The 23396-nt window shown below is 42.9% G+C and overlaps 1 protein-coding gene across 2 annotated transcripts in view; it reads right to left on the reverse strand.

Moving 5' to 3' along the window:
* Positions 1–23396, reverse strand: part of RALGAPA2 (Ral GTPase activating protein catalytic subunit alpha 2) — a 281459-nt gene that overhangs the window by 192361 nt on the left and 65702 nt on the right. For both annotated transcript variants that reach the window (XM_082670096.1, XM_082670095.1), the window contains exons 10-13: positions 16121–16351; positions 8279–8446; positions 7143–7280; positions 3671–3819 (exon numbers count right to left, since the gene is read on the reverse strand). In XM_082670096.1, coding sequence (XP_082526222.1) covers positions 3671–3819; positions 7143–7280; positions 8279–8446; positions 16121–16351 — 686 coding nt within the window. The remainder of the gene's footprint in view (positions 1–3670; positions 3820–7142; positions 7281–8278; positions 8447–16120; positions 16352–23396) is intronic.

Here is a 23396-nt window from a genome sequence, read left to right on the forward strand (position 1 = left end):
CCACGCTCCACAGAACTCCCACAGGTAGGAGGGCTGGGAAAGGTCACCACTGGACGCTTAGGGTACAGAGCTTTGTGCCTGGAAGATCCTGACTCTGCAAACAGGGCACCCCTCAGAACCGCGGTCACAATGTCTCCATCACAGCACTCCTCGCACGGTGTTTTTTTTTTTTTTTTGGCTGTTTTGGGTCTTCGTTACTGCGTGTGGGCTTTCTCTATTTGTGGCGAGCAGGGGCTACTCTTTGTTGCGGTCCGTGGGCTTTTCATTGAGGTGGCTTCTCTTGTTGCAGAGCACGAGTCTAGGCGCACGGGCTTAGGTAGCTGTGGCACGTGGGCCCAGTAGTTGTGGCACACGGGCTTAGTTGCTCCCCAGCATATGGGATCTTCCCGGACCAGGGCTCGAACCCATGTCCCCTGCATTGGCAGGCGGATTCTTAACCACTGCGCCACCAGGGAAGTCCCGGAGATGGCATTTTATGTAAAAAGTCTTTGAAGAGTATAAAACACTAGAGACACAAAATAGCACCGCTAATTGTGATGATGATGGTAAGTTCTCTAGCACAGCCAAAGGGCATTCTTCTCTCTCACAGCTGAGTTACATTCTTCACATCTTCCCCCAGATGCCATGGAAACGGAGAACACATTATTTTCTGTTAATGGAGGGAAATCACCCCGGTCCCTTTAACTACTTCGAGGTCTTGAGCACGAACCGTTCTTTCATCTCTGTAACTTCCTCCTTGGCCTGGCTCTTCAGTGATAAAACCAAGTGGACAAAGTAATCTGGTCCAGGTTGGATAATAAGATCTCAAATCATGGTTCCTTTATAGTTTTCTCACATTTCTGAGAACAATGTTTTCTCTTAACACGATGCTGGATCTCATTAAACTTCTCCAGGGTCTCCTGCCCTCCTCGTGGCTGACCCTGTCCGACTTCCGTCCTGGTTTCTGCAGGTGCCCGTTCCCACTGTGCTCTGCTCTGCCTGCCCGCCCGGCCCCCTACCCACGGACCCTGCAGGCTCAGGACTAGAGGATCGGGGCATGCATGCCTGGAGCAGCTGGCGACTTTGAGGAGGATGAGGGGAGAAATGGCCCAGGGCTGGGACAGCCTGCGCTCGCCCCGGCCAGCGTCCCCCGGGCCCTGTCACAGGGGGAAGGGAGGGCTGCACCCAGGGTCGCCTCTGCTGCGCACCTTGTGTGATGCTCAAGACAAGGAAAAACAGCCCCTTCCACACCCATCGTGCGAACGTGAGAACAAGAAACGTAGTAACTTTCAGCCAAAACCTCAGTCATGGGAACTGTTACCAAAGATGCAGACCTGATGGAGGCAAAGACCGACACAGACACAAGGCAGGTTTAACTTCTGAACCTAAGAAAGCTTGGGAACCACAACATTCCCACACGGAGTCTTCTGGAAGAGAATGGGGGTGGAAAACTACCTCCAGTTTGGAAAAATCTTTGCTAACAGTTCTGATCTCTGTTTGTTCCTTTGTGTTTTGAGAAACATTAACTCTGGTCGCTCCTCTCAAAGGGGACCTGCCTGAAGAGCGAGACCAGGACGGCCCATGTGTGCTGCCCAAGTGGCGGAGGAGCGGCTCTTGCTGCCTCTTTGTTCTCTACTTTGCCCCCATCTCCTTGCACACCTACTCACTAACACCGGCTATGCCCTCTTTGGGGGCCACTACTCGGCACCTGCCGGGCTACAGCCTGCTCTCAGCCACCGTCATCCACCGCCACAGAGTCTGCACTCCAGGCACTGTCTCTCTCCACGCAGCAGCCAGAGATCTTTTGGAAACATAAATCGGGTCGTGTCACACTCTCGCGCTCAAGCAGAGGTAGCGGGGACCTTCCTGCAGCCCGCGGGGCCCTGTGCCCCCTGGCCTGGGGTGCCCCCCACTGCACTGGCCGCCATCTCATCCTGCCCGGAACCCAGCAGCTGTGACCTGCAGTTCCTCCTCGTGGGGATGCTCTTCCCTCTGGGCTCTGCTCAGAGAGGCCTTCCCACCCTCCACACTGCCCCCCACAACCAGCTCCACGGTTCTTAGCGCTGAACCCCACCTGACCCCACTTTTGTGTTCATCGCGTCTCTCAGGCCTATGAGGACGGATGCCTCGGGAGGGCAGGGACCCTGTCTAGTTTACCCTCTGTCCTCATAGTAGAAGCTCCCTAGTTATTTACCAGACGAAAGAAGGGAGGGAGGGAGGGAGGGAATTCACTGATCGTCCGGTACTTCAATACACAGGAAAATCTGCTAGGCAAATAGATCACATCCCTGGTCTATGCTCTACTGACTTTAGTTTTTTTTTTTCGGTGAGTATTTTCATCTATTCCTATATTTTGATTTTTTTATAGTTTTACCTGGAAATCTCTGAATTATTAAAGAAACAGAGAAGCATTGTTTAATTTTATTTCCTAGAATTTTCACCCCAAAAAAGATTATCAAAAATATCAAAATATTACTGATACACTGGTATACAGAATTCATAGAGTTTTCAAAGGAAAAAAAAAGCATCAAAAACACTTGATACAACTGGTATGTGGAGCAGATATTTCAGTTGAAAGCTTCCAGCATTTCTCATTGCTTTCAGCATCACTGACACAGCTTTTAACTTTGTTTAAATTGCCTTGTTCATCCCTGTGACGCTTTAGCAACAGCTTCTCGGCAAACAGTGCTAAGTGTAAAAGTCTGGGAAAGATGACACCGGAAGGGACAGCTTCAAGTGACCATTTTGGCATCTGTGGTTCCTGTATTTGTGCACCTTCGGCCCGCCGGCTTCCTCTGGGCCCGCTCCCCCTCATCTGAGAAAGAAAAGGGCTGGATGCAAGGCCCTGGAGGCCCTGCGGGCTCAGTCCCATCTCACCCCCATGGCTCCCTGAGCAACGGCTCCAGCCTCCAGAGCACAGGCCTGGGAACAGGGACCCCGAGCATTTCTGGGAGGCAGGTGCCACCAGCCCGGGTCTGAAGGTGCTGACCACTGCCAGGCAGGTAGGGAGGGTGCTCCCTGGGTGGGAGGAACCTGCAAGGACCGGACTGGACAAGTAGAAGGGAAAGGCTGCCCCCCACCCCCCAAACCTTAGGAGCTGGAGGGATGTGCAGACACTCATCACGGGAAACTCTAATGCACTGCTTACCTCTGGGACATTATAGACACAAAGACACCAAACAAAAATGAACGACCAGGAGGAAAACACTTCACATACGTGTATTTTAATGACGCCACTATATTTTTCACTGCACTCTGACAATTTATCACTTAAAATAACTGTTTTTCTAAAATGAATTTAAAACTTCAAGTTTAAAACAATCAAATCAGTTAAAAGTATTCTGGAGCAATTAACCAACCCTCCTGGGATTATGAAGAATGACATTATGAAACGTCAGTTACTGCTTTTCCACAAACTGCTTGACGACAGTTTAAAATGGAAAAATCTACTATTAAGTAATATGACTGCTTTCTCTTAATTTGAGAACTTTTTTTAAAACCAATAATGAAAATAAATGAACTGTCAAAGTACTGGATACTTACCTTCATAATTCTGTTACAAAAGACTGATTATCATCTCATCGTTCACTTTGTAGAGCTATTTAATAAACGAAGCCTTTAGCATTTTAATTATTTCGTTGAAAACAGAAACATCTGTTTTACAGTGTTAATTTACTGAAAAGATACTCACCATGTCTTCTTATTCATTGTAAGTTCCATTATCATGCGCCTAAAAAACATCAGAACAGCTTTACACGCATCAACTTGCTCCTTCAAGAGCATGGGAACTTCCACACACGGTTCCAGCAAGAAGACGTTTGCAGCGTTTGTCAAAAATACCTTAGAATCAACACATTTTACATGAGAAGATATAATTAAACAGATAAACCTGAACAAATTTTGTTTAAAGGGAATGATATTAATTTCACCTTTGAGCTATTTCAATAAGACAAGTGGTACCAACACATACTCAAATTTATTCTAGTTCACCCCCTAGAATTACTTAAATACTGATCCTTGAAAGATCTTTTCTAGAAAAATACTTGCTATTACATATTAATATTGCAGATTTGGAAATTTATGAATCAGAAAGGCTTCTGCAGATTTCTTTTTGACACCCCCTCAAAAATTTTTTAAAAAGATAAGACAGGATCATTGCCTGTGGGTGAGGAACCTTGGGGGGCCGGCAGAGAGGGTAGGGGCCCTGGGTCAGACAGCGGCTGGAAAGAAAGACCTGGCTCTTGTTGAGTCTCCAGCCTTGCTGACATGAAGGCCTTGCTGACAGGAGGCAGCCAGTACCACCCAAAGGGCAGCCAGCAAAGGGGCAAAGGCGTGTGGCCAACACTGCACACCTTCCAGGAGCATGGGTTTTCAATATGAGAAATACAATATGCAGCAGAACACAAAACCTAAGGAAATTCTTAGGATAAAAACTGAGATTCCCAACAAAATTTAGAAAGTACGCCAACTGCTCTACACTCTGCCTTTAGGATACAAGTCCCCTGTCCTGTACCATCCTTAGAGAGTTGTGGGGAGCACGGATCCAGGCTACCCTGTAGGGAGTTATTGCCCAGGGGCACTGCTGCGGCATAACAACGTGTCATCATTTACACAGAGTCAGGACATTCTGAGCTGTCAACCTGGTGCCAAGGGTGGAGCTTCTCCACCTTCTAGACCTACAGTCCCTCTTAGTTCTCCTCTCTATTCAACAGCACAGACACCAATGATCTGGGGACAAACAGAGCTGGCTCACTTGTGGACGAAATCCATTAACACAGCATCTCAAAACAGATGCACAAACTGACCAGAGGAACTGAAATGAGCACACTCAAAAGTCAAGTGGGCGAACTAAAATGCTGACAGCCTCTGAGATAATTTTATGCAAGATTAAAAATGTATCGTGTCCCAATTTTCTAGGAAGAATCACAAAATCAGCACTGTAATAGTTGATAACAGATGATAACAGCACTTGTGAAGATTTACTAAGCTTCGAGTAAGAAAAATGAAAATAAAGAACCTTTTGACTAGCGAACTATAGCTTTAGTGACTATGTCTTTTAAAGAAGTACGCCATAGATGATATACTACAATACAGATTCTTTTTAATTCAATGTACTTGGCTCCTTGATTTAATTTTAAACCTTTGCATACTCCAAAGTAAAAGTGAGGAGTCTTCATATATTATATTTCTTTCACTTTACTTTCAAAACAACATCAAAAATGTTGACTCCATGACTATTTATTACCATGTTAGTATCAGTTAGGATAAAAATAGATCAACAAAATGAGTATGTCCAAACTGTACCTGTCAGAAGCAATTATAAAACAGTACTATCTTATCAAACCTTCATTTGGCCACGTTTTTCTCATTAACCAAATCAAGGACCAAGGTACTCGATAAAATGAGAACAAAAACAGCTATCTAAATCCAAACAAAATATTTTTAAAAACTGTAGAGCTATAATCAAGTAGAAATTCTCTTTCTTAGCTCAGCCAAGGGGATTAAGTTCTCCTTCTAGAGAATAAATAACTCACCTGAACTCAGGGAAATAACAGGCACCCGCAACCCCAACTGGCCGACTACGGGATGCTCTGCGGGGAGGGGGCGGGGTGGGGACTCCTGCAACCACTGCTCTGGTGGGCACACAGGTGACATTTAGGAGCTGCGCCAAAATTCTCTGAAGCTATTCAAGTAAAATCATCTTGAGTTTTTTAAAGCTAATATTATTTGCTGATTTTCAAATTATTTGCTGATTTTCAATGAAAAATGAGAAAATTCATTAATTACAGTATATTAAACTGCCAATTAATTTAAAAACAAAAAGGATCCCACGATAAGGAATCCTCTCAAGAGACAGATGACAGAAACACGGTATCACTGAAAACTGGGTACCATGCCTTCCTGCCCCAGACCCTACGCCCAGCCTCTGTGTGGGAGGCCTAACTGGACACAGAGGAACGTGCATATGGATATGGGGAGGAGGGTGGAGTGCCAGGGATCAGGGGAAAGAGAGGGACCCTGTGTTTTCACTTATACTTCTAACAACCTTCACACTGGGTGCAACCCAAGAGGTAATCTTTTTTTTTGAGATAAATCTCCATTTTTGAGATCAAATCCTGAGATCTGGGGAGACTGAGTGATAAGCCAAAGCTGCTTTTCCCAATGTTCCCAAATGGTATTTCATATATTCATTCAGATAAATATCTAAAAATTACTGCATTAATCATCATTCTTCATAAACACAGGCAAGTTTTAAGAGGAATATTACTTATACGATTATATAATCACCAAGTTTGTCTTACAAATTAGAATCCAGGTAACTCACTACCCATATGTGTTCAGAATGTGGCACATATATACAATGGAATATTACTCAGCCGTAAAAAGAAAAGAAATTGAGTTATTTGTAATGAGGTGGATGGACCTAGAGTCTGTCATACAGAGTGAAGTCAGTCAGAGAGAGAAAAACAAATACCGTATGCTAACACATATACATGGAATCTAAAAAAAGAAAAAAAATGGTTCTGAAGAACCTAGGGGCAGGACAGGAATAAAGACGCAGACGTAGAGAATGGACTTGAGGACACGGGGAGGGGGAAGGGTAAGCTGGGAAGAAGTGAGAGAGTAGCATTGACATATATACACTACCAAACGTAAAATAGATAGCTAGTGGGAAGCAGCCGCATAGCACAGGGAAATCAGCTCAGTGCTTTGTGACCACCTAGAGGGGTGGGATAGGGAGGGTGGGAGGGAGATGCAAGAGGGAGGGGATATGGGAACATATGTATATGTACAGCTGATTCACTTTGTTATAAAGCAGAAACTAACACACCATTGTAAAGTAATTATACTCCAATAAAGATGTTAAATAAATAAATAAAAAGAAGATACTTTTAAGGTTGAAATCTCAGTCATATATTCACTGTTTAACAATCCCTCTCAAAAAACTGCAACCAGTTCAGATGCTTCTCTGACTAAAAAAAAAAAAATCTTTATAAATTGAAGGTGGGAAAGCAGAAAGAAAACTTAGCATGAGAATTTAAGGGCTGTTTACTGATGGATAGCTAAAAACATCACCATACTTTATACGATGTCACCCCCAATAAACAAAATGTTCAAGCTGACTCCATCCGGGAACCTTCCCGTCTGTGGCCAGAGCATACCTGCAGCATAGCCTGGGCCCCAGCCTTCACGTTTTTATTCTCCTCTTCGGTCACACACCCTCTGCTCACAGCACTCGTGAAGGAATAAGTTCGTCCCCAACTGGAAGATCGCTTGTGACCAGAACTTTCAGATGAGGTCTTTAGAAAATAACAATCAGTCAACAGAGTGGGGAGAAGCACATGTTGTGTATTTAGTTCCTTACGCTCACCAGAATTCATGAGATTACAGGTTCTAGAAGGCAAGCCTCTCTTCTATTGTGTTCACCATTCTACCTCCATCACCTAAAATGGTGCTTAGCACTTAGTATGTGCTGAAGAAATAGATAACGTTTGTCCAGTGACCCAGTGAACATGACTGTTGATTTGTTTTGATCTCATGACTAGTTATTAAGATGACTTCAATATTGAAAAATCAAATTAGGGAATTAATGTAGATATTTAAAAGTGATATACCTTTGGTTACAAGTATTTTTTAATGTTTGGTGTTAATTGCCATGACAGACACCCACTTTTAGAAAGAATTCTCAGACTAGATGTCAAAATAGCATGCCAGAAATATAAATACGACCTAAGTTTTTTTTGTGCGTCAAGTAGAGGCCCACTCGCACCTGTGGCTTTATCTAACATGGAATGAAAGGTCCATCCTGATAGCACCCCTCTCTGAGAACAGCACCCAGCCCTGAAGCGAGGCTCACTTCGCTTATTAATATTGTGTGTCACATTGGACTGTTGCTGGTATGGCCACTGTACAAGGAAAGTCTGCCAAAACATTCTAAATTTAGTTAAGTGAATATTACTTATTTAAGCATATCAATGATATGGCAGTGACATTTTTAGTCTCATACAGAGACATGCAAAGTATATTGGCTTATTCAAAGACTCTCATGCAGTAGTGAATAAAGAAGCTGCCACGCACATGTGGCCAAGCCTGAGCTTAGGATGTGACAGAGGACCTTGAACAGAGAACAGAAGCAGCCTCCCTGAGGCAGGCGCTCATCATGGAACTCAGCAACCCGAGAGCAACAGAGCTGACAACAAAGAGGTGGCCTGACTGCGACCTTTGACGGAGCAGAATACTTTGCTTTATATTTTAATACAGGTGTTCCCAACTCAAACACTAAGTGATAAAATATTACCTGCTTCTTATCAGTCTCTGAAAATTCTAATTTTTCAGCATCTTCTTGGGCAACTTCTTTTATGTCTGGTTCCTCCATGAACACAGGTTTGTCCTGGAGGATCCAGTTTCTGTACACTTGAACTACTTTTCTGGTTACAGCTATGTCACAGGAAGGCAGCAAAAATGCCTAAAATGATAAGAGAAACTCCCTTTAACACAAGTTCAGGTCACCAAAGAGCCCAACAGACATTTTCAACACCCAGCACCAATCTCAGACTTTCCTTTGAAACACAGACTACACAGGGCCACATGTTCCTGTGCACACCAAACTTACCTGAGGAAAAAAGACAATTGTGTTTACGGCAGTTGCTTCAATTGGGCCAATTGTGTAACTGGGCCAGAAAACAAAATGCAATTTTTTTTCCCACAAAATAACCAAAATGCATACCTATAGAGATATATTAATTTGCTGTATGAACAATAATAATTGTACAACTGAGAACTTTTCCCCACAAATGAGAAATAGATGATGAGATGGTAGAGATTATAGTACAGCCAGTTGTCATGTCTCTTCCCAAGTTCACATTCAGTGACACTGTTTTGGTAACTTGAATTGGCCATAGTGGGAGTAGTGGCAACAGAGAAGTTGGCAAATGTTACCAACCAGGGCTTTTGTTTTCTTTCTTTTGTCTTTTTTTGCCTTTCCCTGTCCTTTCCTTTCTCTTTCTTCCTTTCCCTTTCTTCTTTCTTTCCTCCTTCCTTCCCTCCCTTCTTTTCTTGAGAGTCAGTTGTCCAACTGGCCAGTTGTAGCATTATGCATACTTATGTGAACTTTTTAACATTAAAGAATCCCCTTACACATCTGCACACAGAATTTTTGTTTAAGGTGATCAGAATCCAAACATAGACAACTATGTAACCCAAATTCAATATTACCTTCCTCCCAGAAAGCAAATATAAATCCCCTCTGGAGGAAAATAAAAGCACAGTAAAACCAAAATTATTTGCACAGTCTGATTAATATGATATATAGCACATTAATAAAAAAATCAGAAATGTGAGAAAAGAAGTCAACATTAATAAAATCACATTAAAAATAGATAATAATTTAAACATATAAGAGATCTAGGTAAAGTATCAGAAAAAGATGTATATGAAATTGAAAAATAAAATAACCCAAATTAAAAGCCCAGTGTAAATGGCTGACAGTAGGATGGACATAGCTGAAGAGTAAACTGGAAAAAAAAATCCGATGAAAATATACAGAATGAAGCACAAAGGATGGCTCCATCAGAAGAGAGGTGAGAGAGAACTCAATGCAAAGGTTATCCTTTCCATGGCTGGAGATGCAGAAGGAAAGAATGAGTCAAAAGCAGCAGAAACAATATCTGAAGATAGAATGGCTGAGAATTTTACCCAAAATAATAAAACACATCAAGCCACAGATTCAAGAATCACAAAGAAACACAAGCAGGATACATTCAAAGTATATTGCACTAAGACTGCTGAAAACCAAAGACAATCTGAAAACCTTAAAAGGAGCCAGGGGGAAAAAAGACACATTTCTTCCAAAGGAATAACCACATAACTTAGCATAACTTCTCAAAGAAACAATGAAAGCCGAAAACCAATGGAACAAAATATTCAATGTGCAGAAAGAAAACAGCTGCTGAAGTAGAATCTGACATCCATAAAGAAAGAGTTCAAAAATAAAAGCAAAACAAAGACTTTTTCAGATAAGAAAATGAGAACATTTTTACCAAGAGACCTAATCTAAGGGAAATACTAAAAGTTATTCTTTAAGCAGAAGGAAAATAATTCCAGGTCAGAGATTTGGGAAGAAATAAAGTGCAATAAAAATGGTAATTATTTGGATAAATCTGAATGAATAATATATATATATGAATATATATGAATAAAAAGAATAAAACTGGATAAAATAATTATAGTAGTTCTGAAAGAGATGATATATATGTATATGTATATATATATTTGTGTATATACAATACATATTATATATTCATAATATGGCATTAAATGGCATACACATACATAACAGTGGTATATAAACTGAGAAGGAGTAAATGGAACTAAAATGCATACCGAGAGGTAAAAGTTGAAATTAGCTAGATTTTAAGTTAGGGATGCATATCGTTAATGCTTAAAGTATTACAAATGAGTGTAAAAATACTTATCTAGAGGAGAAAAATAGGATGCTAAATGTAATCAGTCTGAAAAAATTAAGACAGAAAGTAGAAAGATAGTAGATGTAAACACAATTAGAGCAGTTGTTACATTAAATGTAAATGCAATAATGCTCCAATCAAAAGATGGAGATTATAAGGTTGGATTTTAAAAACTATTAAAAAGACCACATGCCATTTATAAGAGGACATCCAAAACATATGAAAAGGGGACGTTGAAAGCAAAAAGTTAGAAAAAGATCACCATGAAAATACTAACCAAAAGAAAACTGGAGAGCTATATTCAGAACAGGCAAGAACAATTTTGAGGCAAAAAAAAAAAAAGGCATTATTAGAGAAAAAAAAAGTTCTTAATGATAAAAGATTCAATTCAAAGGAACATATAATAATTCTAAATCTGTATTGCAACTAAGAATTTTACTTAGTAAAATTCATACTCATATATATCAAATACTGATAAACTGTGAACATAGACAAACCCACAGTCAGAGTAGGATATTTCTCAGCTGAGAAAAGAGCAGACAAAAATAACAAGGATAGGGCTTCCCTGGTGGCGCAGTGGTTGAGAGTCCGCCTGCCGATGCAGGGGACACGGGTTCGTGCCCCAGTCCGGGAAGATCCCACATGCCGCGGAGCGGCTGGGCCCGTGAGCCATGGCCGCTGAGCCTGCGCGTCCAGAGCCTGTGCTCCGCAACGGGAGAGGCCACGACAGTGAGAGGCCCGCGTACCGCAAAAAAATAAAAATAACAAGGATAGAAGAGAGCTGAACACATACATCAGACCTTCTCACTCTCCTCCACGTCTCAATCTCTCATACTCTTCCTCTCTTTGTCTCTCCAAGGTGCATTCAGGATAATTTCTTCAGACCTGTCATCAAATGCATTCCCTCTTCAGCTGTATCTAATCTGCTATTAAACCTACCCATTGAAATTTTCCTTTAATATTTCAATTATTACATTTTTTTCATCATTAGAAGTTCTATTTTCTTCTTATTCATATCTGCTTAGTCATCTGTTATGGTTTCTTGTTTTCTGCAAACATTTTCAAGCTTGTCTTTTATTTCTTTAAACGTGTTAAACATATTCATTCTAAAGTCTCAATTGTATAACTGAAATCCTTGTGAGGTTTTCTTGCCTCTTCTGATTTGTTTATCTAGAAAAGTTTTGATGTATAAATTCCTAAGAGGAAGAAAGTGACCTGAAATTATTATACCCAGCTAAACTACTGTTCATGTGCAAAGGCAAAAAGAAAACATTACCCATCACAAAAGGACTCAAGGTAGATAAACAACAAGGATTTACTATATAGCACAGGGAACTACATTCAGTATCTTGTATTGATAATAACCTATAATGGAAATGAATCTGAAAAAGAATATATATATATCTTCTCTATTCTATATTCTGTATGTCATATATATTCTATATTCCATGTGTTATATTCTATATGTTATATTCTATATTCTATGTAATATGTTTTTTATATATATATATATATATAAAAATAACTGAGTCACTTTGCTGTATACCTGAAACTAACACAATATTGTAAATCAACTATAGTTCAATAAATAAATAAGTAGGACTCAGGGAATAGAGCTGCCAATACAACTTCTTGAAAACACCACTCAGTGACAAAACGAGACCAACCAAGAAGTCAATCAAAGCAAGTATTTTAGGGCTGTGGACACCAGGAGGAACGAATCTGTCAAAATACAGAACCAAGATTAAATGCCTCTGCCCATCAGGATTCCAAAATCAACTGCAAATGTAAATTTACAATATAATGCATATTTATATATTCATTATATTATAAATTTATAATATAATGAAATCAGCAGATGGGGAGAGGAGGCTCAAAAAAATACAAGGCTGCTAAGCTCTTCACGTTTCATAACAAGAAATCAAGTGCCACCTAACATTAAAACATGCAGGTAAAAAGTGATTCCAATATTTTAATGCTATTATAATCTTTTTATTATAGACACGTCTTCTAGCAATTAATATTTCTTGTGGTAAAGGAATATTTACTGGAATTTCAACAATTCCTTCGGGTTTGCTGTCTTCTCTTCTGTTAAATTCAGGTAAAAATAAAATTCAGAACTACTCATTAAAACTGCATTAAAGATTCATTCAGAATTAAAGGTTCCATTGTCATAAAGCTATTCTGAGGTCCCCCACCCCAACCCTGCCACTTCCACACACCTGTCGTGGCCCCTGCCTTCACCTTGGTCAACCTCTGTCTAATTCGCCTGTTTCTGTCCACGACTGCCTGCCTGCCTGTCTACCCATCCCTGCCAGCCAAATTCTACCTCTGTCTGCCCGTCTACCTGCACCCACCCACCTGTCTGGGTACACCTTCCTGCTTATCTCCACCTCTGCTGGCTGGCCAGTCTGCACCTTCCTGTCTGTTCTACGCCTGCCTGCCAGTTCGTTTATGTCTATCAGCTCATCTGTAAGCCCTCCTGTCTAACTGTCCACCAGGCTGCTTCCTGTCTGTTCATATCCTGTCTCACCCTGTCCTCTCTGCTGGTCTCTCATGCTGCCAGGCCAGCAGCCATCTATACACACAGAGAAATACCGAGAATGATGCTCTTCTAACACTGATAACAGTTACTTGGATGGCAGTGTTTGAGTGATTTGTTTTTGGCTTTCTACACTATACTTATATCTATAGAAAGATACTATCTTTATCTAATGAATTCATCTTTTTTTTAATAAAAATAAAGTTGCTCTTTAAAATAAAACCAAACCACCAACAAAACAACCTAGTGAACAAACATCCTTTAGAGCAGTACTTTCATTTCAGATCATAACCTAAGTAAGACATTTTCCATAAGGATATATGCATTTGTGTATGTAGTATACACAAAAATAAGTCAGAAGTTTCACAAGGAAATACTAATTCTTACAATATGCACTGTGCTGTGAGTTTTTTTGGTCTGTTCTATTTTACTCTATTTCATTAATTTTTAAAAAAATACTGGCTCTTGACCCACTACATTGATTTCATGACCAACAAATGATCATATAAGGTAGCCTGAAAAACAGCAGTTAGGAGACAAGTTTCTGGTGGAGTGACCCAGGGATCAGAACCGCACTCCTGACACACTCCACCCGCCCAGCCTGCCTGCTGGAGACTGCCTTGAAACTTGCCAAACCTCATCTCCCTCAGGAACCATCTACGGCCACCGCCTTCAACTCACTGAACCATCCAGTCTGAGGTGACTGCTCCATCAGCCCTGCCCTGAGCCGCCCAGCCCCCAGTGGTCCTCGTGGGCCTTTGTTCCCACATCATACGTGTGGACATCTGACCTGCCTCTTGCGCTGTTCTCTGTTACGTACACACACATCTTAACTCCACACTGAAAACGTGCACTTCTTGAATGAATGCACATTTTTAAACTTTAACAGCCTTTAGGCTTAGTCTCTGAAGAATTTAAAATTAAAAAAGAAATTATTATAAAAGAAGTCACATTTTGTCTTCCATAAAAGAAAACTTCATCACTGACCAAGAGAGGGCAATAAAACGCAATGTTCAAACCCATGCCCCTTTTCCCAAATGTCTCTATTTCAGTATTTTAATAATGCATAATAATCATATTTGAAATTTCATATAAGCTTTCAAATTATATTTGATTAAGAATAATTATAGGGCTTCCCTGATGGCGCAGTGGTTGAGAGTCCACCTGCCGATGCAGGGGACACGGGTTTGTGCCCCGGTCCGGGAGGATCCCACATGCCGCGGAGCGGCTGGGCCCGTGAGCCATGGCCGCTGAGCCTGCGCGTCCGGAGCCTGTGCTCCGCAACGGGAGAGGCCACAACAGTGAGAGGCCCGCATACCGTAAAAAAAAAAGAAAAAAAAGAATAATTATAAAATGTAAACGTTTTTGAATTTCATGATACAAAGATGGCTCATAACTTCAGGCATAAGTAGTCTGCAGTTACCTCAATGATGCAGTTTCTACTTCAAATCTGAATTTACACTGGAGTTAGGATTTTGATTGAATCTAGAACTTAGAACACACTATTGCCAGGGGTGGAATGCCAATAATGGATGCAAATGGAACTTTGTGTATAATAAATAAATAAATACGCAATACAGGTAGAACCACATCAATTTAGCACTTCTCTCTTGTGCAAAATTGAAAAGCTTTGTTAATGATATCTGATTTTAAGTATTTGTATCCAAGGGTTTAAAACATTACTCTAGATCAGGATCAGCAAACTATGATCCACATGCAAATGCAGCCTGCCACTTAATTTCTGTAAGTAAGGTTTTACGGGAAAACAGCCATGCTTGCTTGTTCCATGTTGTCCGTGGCCACTTTCTCACCATTGTCTTAAGTAGAAATGTTTTATTGATTAAAATACAAAATACAGTAAAACCTCCAGACTGCTGTGGATTGTGCTGGGACTGTCACTCTCGGTGGATGTTTCTTTCCTATAAGTCTCAGGTGAAGGTTTCCTCATTCCCCACGCGGGTCTCGCCTCCGCGGGAAGCTCTTGGCGGTCCACGTGCATCGCTCATGTGTGAACAGGCTCCTCCTCTTCTCCCCCCAACAGGTTTCTGCCATCCGAGGGCCTCCCCCTCTGCTCGGGGCACAGACTAAGTGACTATCCGCTCATCACATACAAGCTCTCCATTTCCCGGGGCACCGGTTCCAAGACACAGGTGGCCAACGGCTGCTCCGATGTGCCAGGCCATTGTCTTACCCCATCAAGGTCCTGCTTCCTATGTCCGAAGCTGCAGCTGAGGGTTTCTGCCCAGCAGCACTACTGCCTTGTGGGCACACGTGTCATGGGCGGGGGGGTTGAGGGGATGCTGTCCTGTGCACCACAGATGCTTAAAGTCATCCAGGCTCCCTCCCACTAGATGCCAGTAGCAGCACCTCCCTCCCCACTGTGACAGTCACACACGTGTCCAGTCACACACATGTCCAGACAGTGAATCAGCTGCAGCGGTGGGCAGGCAGCTCGCCGGCTGCTCTGACCTCTCCAGCATCCTCCCTTGCTGCACCTGTTTTCTTGTCTGCACTTCTGCTCATCCCGACACCTTCTCACCTGCCAGTTTCCACCAAAGGTCAATTATTTCAAAGTCTTGGCCTCGGCTCCTTTCCTTCCTCTGAATCCCCTCCCCAGCCTCCTTTTTCCCCTCAGGCCATAAATACCTCTACTAGAGGTGCCTGCCATATATATGCCTCTGTGGGCAAAGTCCAGCTGTGCAGGAACCTGCAGCTCGTGAGCTCCTACAGCCCTGGAACAACCCAGCCTCGGGCCGTCTCGGCTGTGCTCGCGCGCCCGCTGCGGGGGGTTCAGGAACGGCTTTCTCCCTGCCTCCCTCTGGGTTTAAAGTTTGTTTTGGAAACACGAGGTAGTTGCAGGATGATTTTGTTCAAATATAAAATCTTCCCACTCCGTGTAGGAATTTTACAAAAACCAAAGTCATAAAAACAAAATTAAAAATTACCAAAAAGCCCAAATCATACCCCTCCACATGACACATTAAATGCGGGATTAGAGAAATCATTATGGAGTTGTGTGATGGAGCCCAACTTATCGATTATATTTCTTGGAGTAGTGTGAGTGAAAGAACAAGAACAAAAACCTCTTCAGCTTCGTGACCACACACACACACACACATACACACACTCTCACCTGGCGGAACACTTCGTTCACGAAGTTGATGTAGCCACGCGTGGACAGGAGGATGCGCTGGACCATCTCGTACACGGCGCGGTGCTCCTCCTCAACGCCACAGACGCTGCAGCTGCTGAGCCGGCGCTCGGACAAGGTGCCGCTGTCCGAGTGGCTTCTGTCCTGCTCGGTCGCCCCGCCGCTGTCCAGCTCTGGCGCCCGCTCCGGCACCACACCTCCACCCCCGACGGTCTGCAAGAAAGGCACCCGCTCCTGAGTGATCCTCCCAGACTCCAGAACACCTGGCAAGACTGAAGGCTTGCCTTGTTTTCAGGGACTCCGGTTACCATGCAGTTGAAGAGCTGCTGAAACGCAGCCCTGCTCGGAGCACAAGGGACTCCAGGACCTGCACTTACCCACTTTCTAATTCACCAACTAACCTCCTCCCCAACTAAGTTATTTTAATGGGAAAAGCATTGCAGGGAGGGAGGCTGCGAAATGTTATCAGCCTAAAACGTTTGGTTTATATCTGTGAAATCACAGAATAAATTAACGTGTAAATGAATTCACCTCTGGTCTCCACCCTTCAGCACTTAATCTACCGTCACAGAGATTTGAAAATTTGGTGGACTTTTTGCAGCCACAGTGCTGGGAAGCTTCATCTGATTCACATGAGTAAGTGACACCTTGATCGGAGGAGCGTCCATGTCTTTAAAGAGTATTTTATGAGAAGGACCTTGATCTGAGTTTTATGTTCAGAATCTCGGATCAAACTTAACTAAAATATTTATAAAACTTTAAATATTCAGAGGCTTTAGGAGCACAAAGAAATAATATAATCTATGTAAGCATTCACAAAGTTTAATTTGTTTTTTGCTCTCATTTCCCCTAGAATTAAAGATTTCCTCCAAACACAAGATACATGTAATTTTGCTTCAATCTTTGTAAATGACAGTAGTATTATTCTTTTGTGTCAAAAATATATAACCCAAATACCACTAAAATTCTACCTACTGTGAATATTTTTTACAAGAAGTGACAAGAAATGAGTCGTACAAAATAACTTCAGTAACTACCAAGGATAGTTTGAAAGCAAAGCAGATATCCAAAAAATAATCTCTAGAGAAAATTAATAGAAAATTATATTGATAGTAACTTTTCTCTTCATGCCTGGGATATTAAGCCTGTGTGGCTTATCAAAGGCACTGCCACACTGTGCAGTGAGCTACCCTATAGAAATTATTTCATCTTTTCGATGGGTCAACTACCTTGCAGAGAAAAATAAAATTTTACTCATTTTTACTGATATACACACATTTTTAATCTGTAAAGCATGGAGGCTGGATTAAATCTAATGTCCTTTATGGTTTAATAAACTGTGACTTTTTGATCAATAACTTTCATTTTCCCAACAGGCCAAAAAAAAAAAAAGTACACACATACTTACATAGAAAATTTTAAATGGCCACAAATTCTTTGGCACTCCCTCTGCAGAAGGGGGAAATATGCATCCCCTCCTTTGGATCCCCACTGGCTGGGGGACAGAGTTAACCAGCAGAACGGAAGGGTGGCGGGGACCTGTGCCTTCTCGGGCCCCGGGCCCAGGAGGCTGACCACTCCCGCTTGGCATCTCTGTGAACTTTTGCTCTCGGAGCCCTAAGCGGCCAGGGAAGAAGTCCAACTGCCTCGCTAGAGGGGCTACGTGGAAAGGGAGGCCCAGTAGAGCCCAGCCTTCCAGCTGCACCCACCAGAGTAACAGGCACGGGAATGAAGTCATCCTGGACCCTCCGGACCAGCCAGCCACTGACCACCGCCCACTGACCTCAGCTAATGCCACATGAAGTACACAAATTGTCCAACCAAATCCCACCCAAATTCCTGACCCAGAAAGGGAAATAAGTAATATGATTAAAGGGTGGTTGTTTTAAGCCACTCCATTTTGAGGTCATTAGATAACGAATTAGATAACACAGCAATTAGATAACTAAAATCATGTACATAAAGAATTATGTTTAAAGGCACCAAATTGTTTTTAAAAAGTGAGCTCTGTGATCCAAATAGAACATAATGATAACACAGATGAACTTCCCATCATGTCATAAATTGAAAACTACTCTTGATAAAACAGTGCTTTTCTCAGCCTCCACTAGTTCACACCAGCAAAAGGCTGCTTTCCAAAAACATCTGTATGATTTAACAGACATTTATAATTATAGTAAGTGATGAGAGTGGAAACAAACTGGTAATTCAAGCTTAATCATTTCTTGCCTCTTTTCTGAAGATTAACAATAAAAGCATGAATACGAATTAACTACAGACAGAGGTCCATTTTCTGCCCACTACAATCAAGCTGGAATTCTCAACTATAATTTAGTATTAGTTGATTCTGGTGGTAAATATAAAGATGCTTTTTACCTCTTTGCCATATGATGAAGGCTTAGCCAGTGAAGCAGACATATCTGCTTGGACTAGGTCTGTGCTGTTAGGGCTCAGGAAATTGCATGATACAGGCTCCACTTAATCCCTCCCCTCCCCACCCTGGTTTCCTCTCAACCCATGGCTCATACTGAGACTTGCTCACCCTCAGGGTCAGGCCAGATGAGGACACCCACAAAGCAGGTGTGAAACGAGGATGCAGCTGCCGTTCTGCTGGTGATGCCTGATGCCACTCAATTCCCCGTCATGATTTGCCCACGGGGTTGGAGGCAGCCTACGCTTGCCTTGATAGAAGTAAGAACACAGAGCACTAGAGTGGCAGTCAACAGACAGGTGGGTCTGTGTGATACACAAGCTTCCCCAGGGGTGTCAAGTTGTGTGATTCACCTTTTCTAACTGTTCACCCCATAAGATACAACAATTTCGGGAAACCCATAGCCCATGAATCATTACTGAAGGGCTGGCTCAGAATTAGTAAAAGTGGTACTTTAACACTGTAACTAAAGAGTTATCATACAAATAAGTGCGATCAACTGTCTTAGTATCGGACACTCTTTTTCATTCCCTCATGGACTTCTTTGGGTTTTAATGCTTAATTAATGTGCTACTGAAATTTTAAAATCACGACTCCGCTTCCTCTAATACGTGCTGGAGTACTTCTATATCATACAAAAATGAATTACAAAGGAATAAATAATAGTTCACTGAAAACACTTTCGGCTGAGATGAAGCACCAAGAATGTTCAGGTTTGAAAGGGGGATTTGTGGTCATTGTTGCCAACATGGTACCAGATTTCCAGGTAACCGTATTCTCGCTCTCCCATGAATGATGCCACCAAACAAGAATATCTGTCAAACCACATTCTCCGAGGGCTAAGTGAGCTAATTCCTTTCCTCCCTGGTGAAAAATACTTTCAAAGTTATTAGTTCTAGATCAAAAGGAAGTAAATTCACTTTGGAAAAACACACACACAAAAACCCCCATACGTGACCTTTAACACAGTAATAGTGGCAAAAGTGTGAACTCTATTTGGAAGCAGCATTTAAAATATTGTTTTAAAGGGCTTTTATAGAGCAGTACTTTCTTTGAAAAGAGATTCTGGATCACCTGACTTAGACAGTGATGTTCACTTTACACGGGTAAAATTATATTAAACTTGAAACTCCAAACAAAAACTTTCAGGAGATAAATACAATTACATGTGCTTTTATTCCTGCAACTCCATTTCCAAAATTTAATATTCAGTTGTTTAAACTGCTTTTTCTCCTGTATGATGTAAATGAGGAGCAGAACATACAGTAGACACACGTGAGATGAGAGGGAAAACAGAATTGTAAGGCAGAAACGGAAACACAAGGAGACAGGTCGGCTGAATAATGACCAAGATGTCTACGCGCCCGGAATCCCGGAACCTCTGACTGCGCTGCCTTACGTGGCAGAAGGGCCTGAGCAGATGTGACTAAATTAGGGATTCTGAGATAGGGAGAGGACCCTGAATTACTTGGGTGGTCCCAATGTAACCACAAGGACCCACAAGGAGGCAGGAGGAGCAGACACAGAGAAGGTGATGTGAAGATGGAAATAGAGGGAGAAATGATGTGAGGAGGGGCGGTGAGCTGGGGAATGCAGCAGCCTCTGGAGGCCAGGTAAGGCAAGAGCATGGACCCCCTCCCCGCCCCAGAACCTCCAGAGGGAACACAGAGCTGCCCACACCTTGATTTTAGCCCACTGAGACCGGTTCTGGCTTTCTGGCTTCCAGAGCTGTAAGACAACACATTTGTGGTGATTAGCTACAGTAGCAGCAGGAAACTAACATAACAACTGACTGCAAGGTGTATTAACAGCCTGGACCACGGCAGTGGCCATGTTTGGGCATGGCCACCTTCAGGGCACAGTAGCCGTGGGCCTGGATGGTGTCTGCCCAGCATCCCTTCCCCCCTCATGGAACCCCAGTGCTCGGCACCTCACCCCTCGCATGCAGCGCACCTGCCTCACAGGAAGCTGAGCCCCGGCACCAGGGGAGCCTTCTGCTTCCTGGAAGCTGGTCACCGCCCCCCTGGGCTGTTCACACCCCCAGATCTGAACCAATCAGCAACTTATTTTTGTCCTCAGAGCGCACAGGTAACCTAAATTGTTCCCCAAAGACAAAAGGGAAGGGCTCTGCACTTCTGGACTGTCTTTAAACATGAACTAGGAAAGCAGGGTCCCAGCTGCTGCTGCAACCTTCAGGGAGGAGCAGAGGGAAAGGGCGAAGGAGAGAACAAGGGAGAGGGCAGGCACCAGCCACAGCCTCGGCCAGCCTCACCTCGAGCTGCTCTTTTATGAGACTGAAACATTTCTTTTATGGATATGACAGTTTGAGTTCTGGTGCCTTTTTCCTGTTAGGGTGCTAAAACTCTCCTAACCGACTCAGGAGGTCAGAACCTTATGACACTTTTAGCTATATAATAAAAGGAAATGAGTCACAAGTGTGAAGAGTCAACAGGAAAAAAATTAGAACCTGGAGGCAGTGGTTAATTTGCTAGTCTTGCTACTTCTCATCCTCCAAATGTATTTTTCAAGAATGAGCAACTTATTTTCAATAAATACAGGTGATGATTTTCTGAAATTTTGAAACTAGGCAGGAAAAATTACATCCTTTCTACGATAGCGTTTTGAATTGCCTGCATAACCACATTAAGACGCCATGAAAAATTTATCAGAGTGTGACTGAGTTTCTTATATTTCCTACAGATTTTTGTCTACCTGAGGATTTTTAGCTTTTGTCTACCTGATGGGTGAATAAAGGCCTCTCATTGTGGCTCAGAACTAACTGTGTTTTCCTGACTGCTGGAGAGATCCAGGGCCATTTTTATTTCCTCTTCTGTGAATTGCCTTTCACCTCCTTTGTCCATTTTCAGTTAACTTATTTGTCTTCATGTCTATTCATAGGTGCTCTTTATACAGCAGAGACTATGAACAGGCATGATGTGACCAATGTTTTCACAGTCTATTGTTTGGGCCTGGCTTTATGTTATCTTTTGACAATTAGAAATCTTTTTCTATTTATTATTTATTTATTTATTTATTTTGCGGTACGTGGGCCTCTCACTGTTGTGGCCTCTCCCGTTGCGGAGCACAGGCTCCGGACGCGCAGGCTCAGCGGCCATGGCTCACGGGCCCAGCCGCTCTACGGCATGTGGGATCTTCCCGGACCAGGGCACGAACCCGTGTCCCCTGCATCGGCAGGTGGACTCTCAACCACTGCGCCACCAGGGAAGCCCTATTTTTTAAAATAAAGTCAAACCTCGATTAGTCTTTGGTTTGCGGGTTTCATCTCTACCAAAGGTGGTCTCCCACTTCCCAAATTTATACATTCTCCTAGATTTTTTCCTAAGTTCTTTATCACTTTGTTTTTATATTTAGACCTTAAGTCAACTTAGGCCTTAAACCAATGTGACCAAGTACTTATGTACGTGATATGAAGTGAGATTCTGAGAAAGGGACAGACCGAGGGACAGACAGACAGTTTCCTCTGGCTTCCAGCACTGCAGATTTCATTAGATATTTGGTGCTAATCTCAGTGTCATTCTTTTGAAATAACTGCAGTTCCTGTTTGGAAGTCTAGCATTTTTCCTTAATCCCTGGATGTCAAATGTCTGCTTAGGTTGGTGTCTGTTTTGCTAATTCTTCCTGGGACTCAAAAGCCCTTTCAGTTTAAGGCATGACTTTTTTTTTTAGCTTAGGTAAACTTTTCTTACTGTTCGTTCAATTATTACTTCTCATTCTTTTCTCCTTCTGTCCTCACAATATCTGCAAGGTAGGTCTGCACCTAAGGTTTTATCTATTAGTTTCTATTTCCATCTCTGATTTTTTTATCAGTGTTGTGGGATATTTCGTCAGAAAACCAATTTTGTTCTCAGCAGTGATCATTACCATTTAGAGTTTACCTACTAAATTTTTAAATTCAGAAATTGAAGGGTTTTTAAAACTTTCTTTTGGTGAGTCTTTTGTTGTTCTTATTACGGAGCCTGTGCTCTGGACCGGCTCGGTGCGCTGCCATCAGGGTACTGAGTGCCCCTCGGGGAGCGCACCCTCCAGCCCAGGCCGACATCACACATCTGGGAACTGCAGAGCAGCAGCCAACCGGCACTAAGTGGACCACACTTCCTGCCCCTGTTCTTGGCGCCAGTGAAACAAAGCACACGAAACCATGACTCCTCCACACAGCGGCCTCTCTGACTTCCACAAGTGGTCCTGCTCTGCCTGCACAAAGGCCTGAAGCCACACAGCCTGCCGGGAAAGCCCCACGTGTCTGACCAATGCCACTGAGAGAGGGAAGCACCGCAGCCCCCAGGTGAGAAGACGGCTTCACCCAGGCCTCAGGGAGACACAGCCCTCTCTTCTGGGGACCCCACAGTGGCTCAACAACCACCCAAAATCCTGAGCTGCTGACCCACCCCTTCCCTCCCTGGGATCCCAGAGGGCACCTGGCAGTCTCAGGGGTCCTCTCCATGGACCACCTCACAATTCCTGAGGATCCTGCTGGGGCTGGGAGGAACAAGGCAAGAGAGGCCCTCGGCGTCATGCTCAAGGTCACTGGGGCCCGAGTGAAGCACAGGAGGTGAGAGGGAGCCAGAAGCGCACAGGTCAGCCACCTGCTCAGAAGGCCTCCCTCGGCCCCAGGGTCGCCTTGTCATGGCAACACCAACAGAGCACGGCAACTGCTTCCAATTCACGGCTTCCTCTGAGATCTCAGCAGTACAGACAGAGGAACCAGTAAATTGAGTCCCTATGACCAACAACCTGTGAGAGCCAATAACCCTGACAGTCAATTACTTTGGTGTTAGTATAGGTTATGACACCAGAATTGAAAGATAA

Source organism: Grampus griseus (genome assembly GCF_964374135.1).
Source record: "Grampus griseus genome assembly, chromosome: 14".
Classification (NCBI taxonomy): Eukaryota; Metazoa; Chordata; class Mammalia; order Artiodactyla; family Delphinidae; genus Grampus; species Grampus griseus.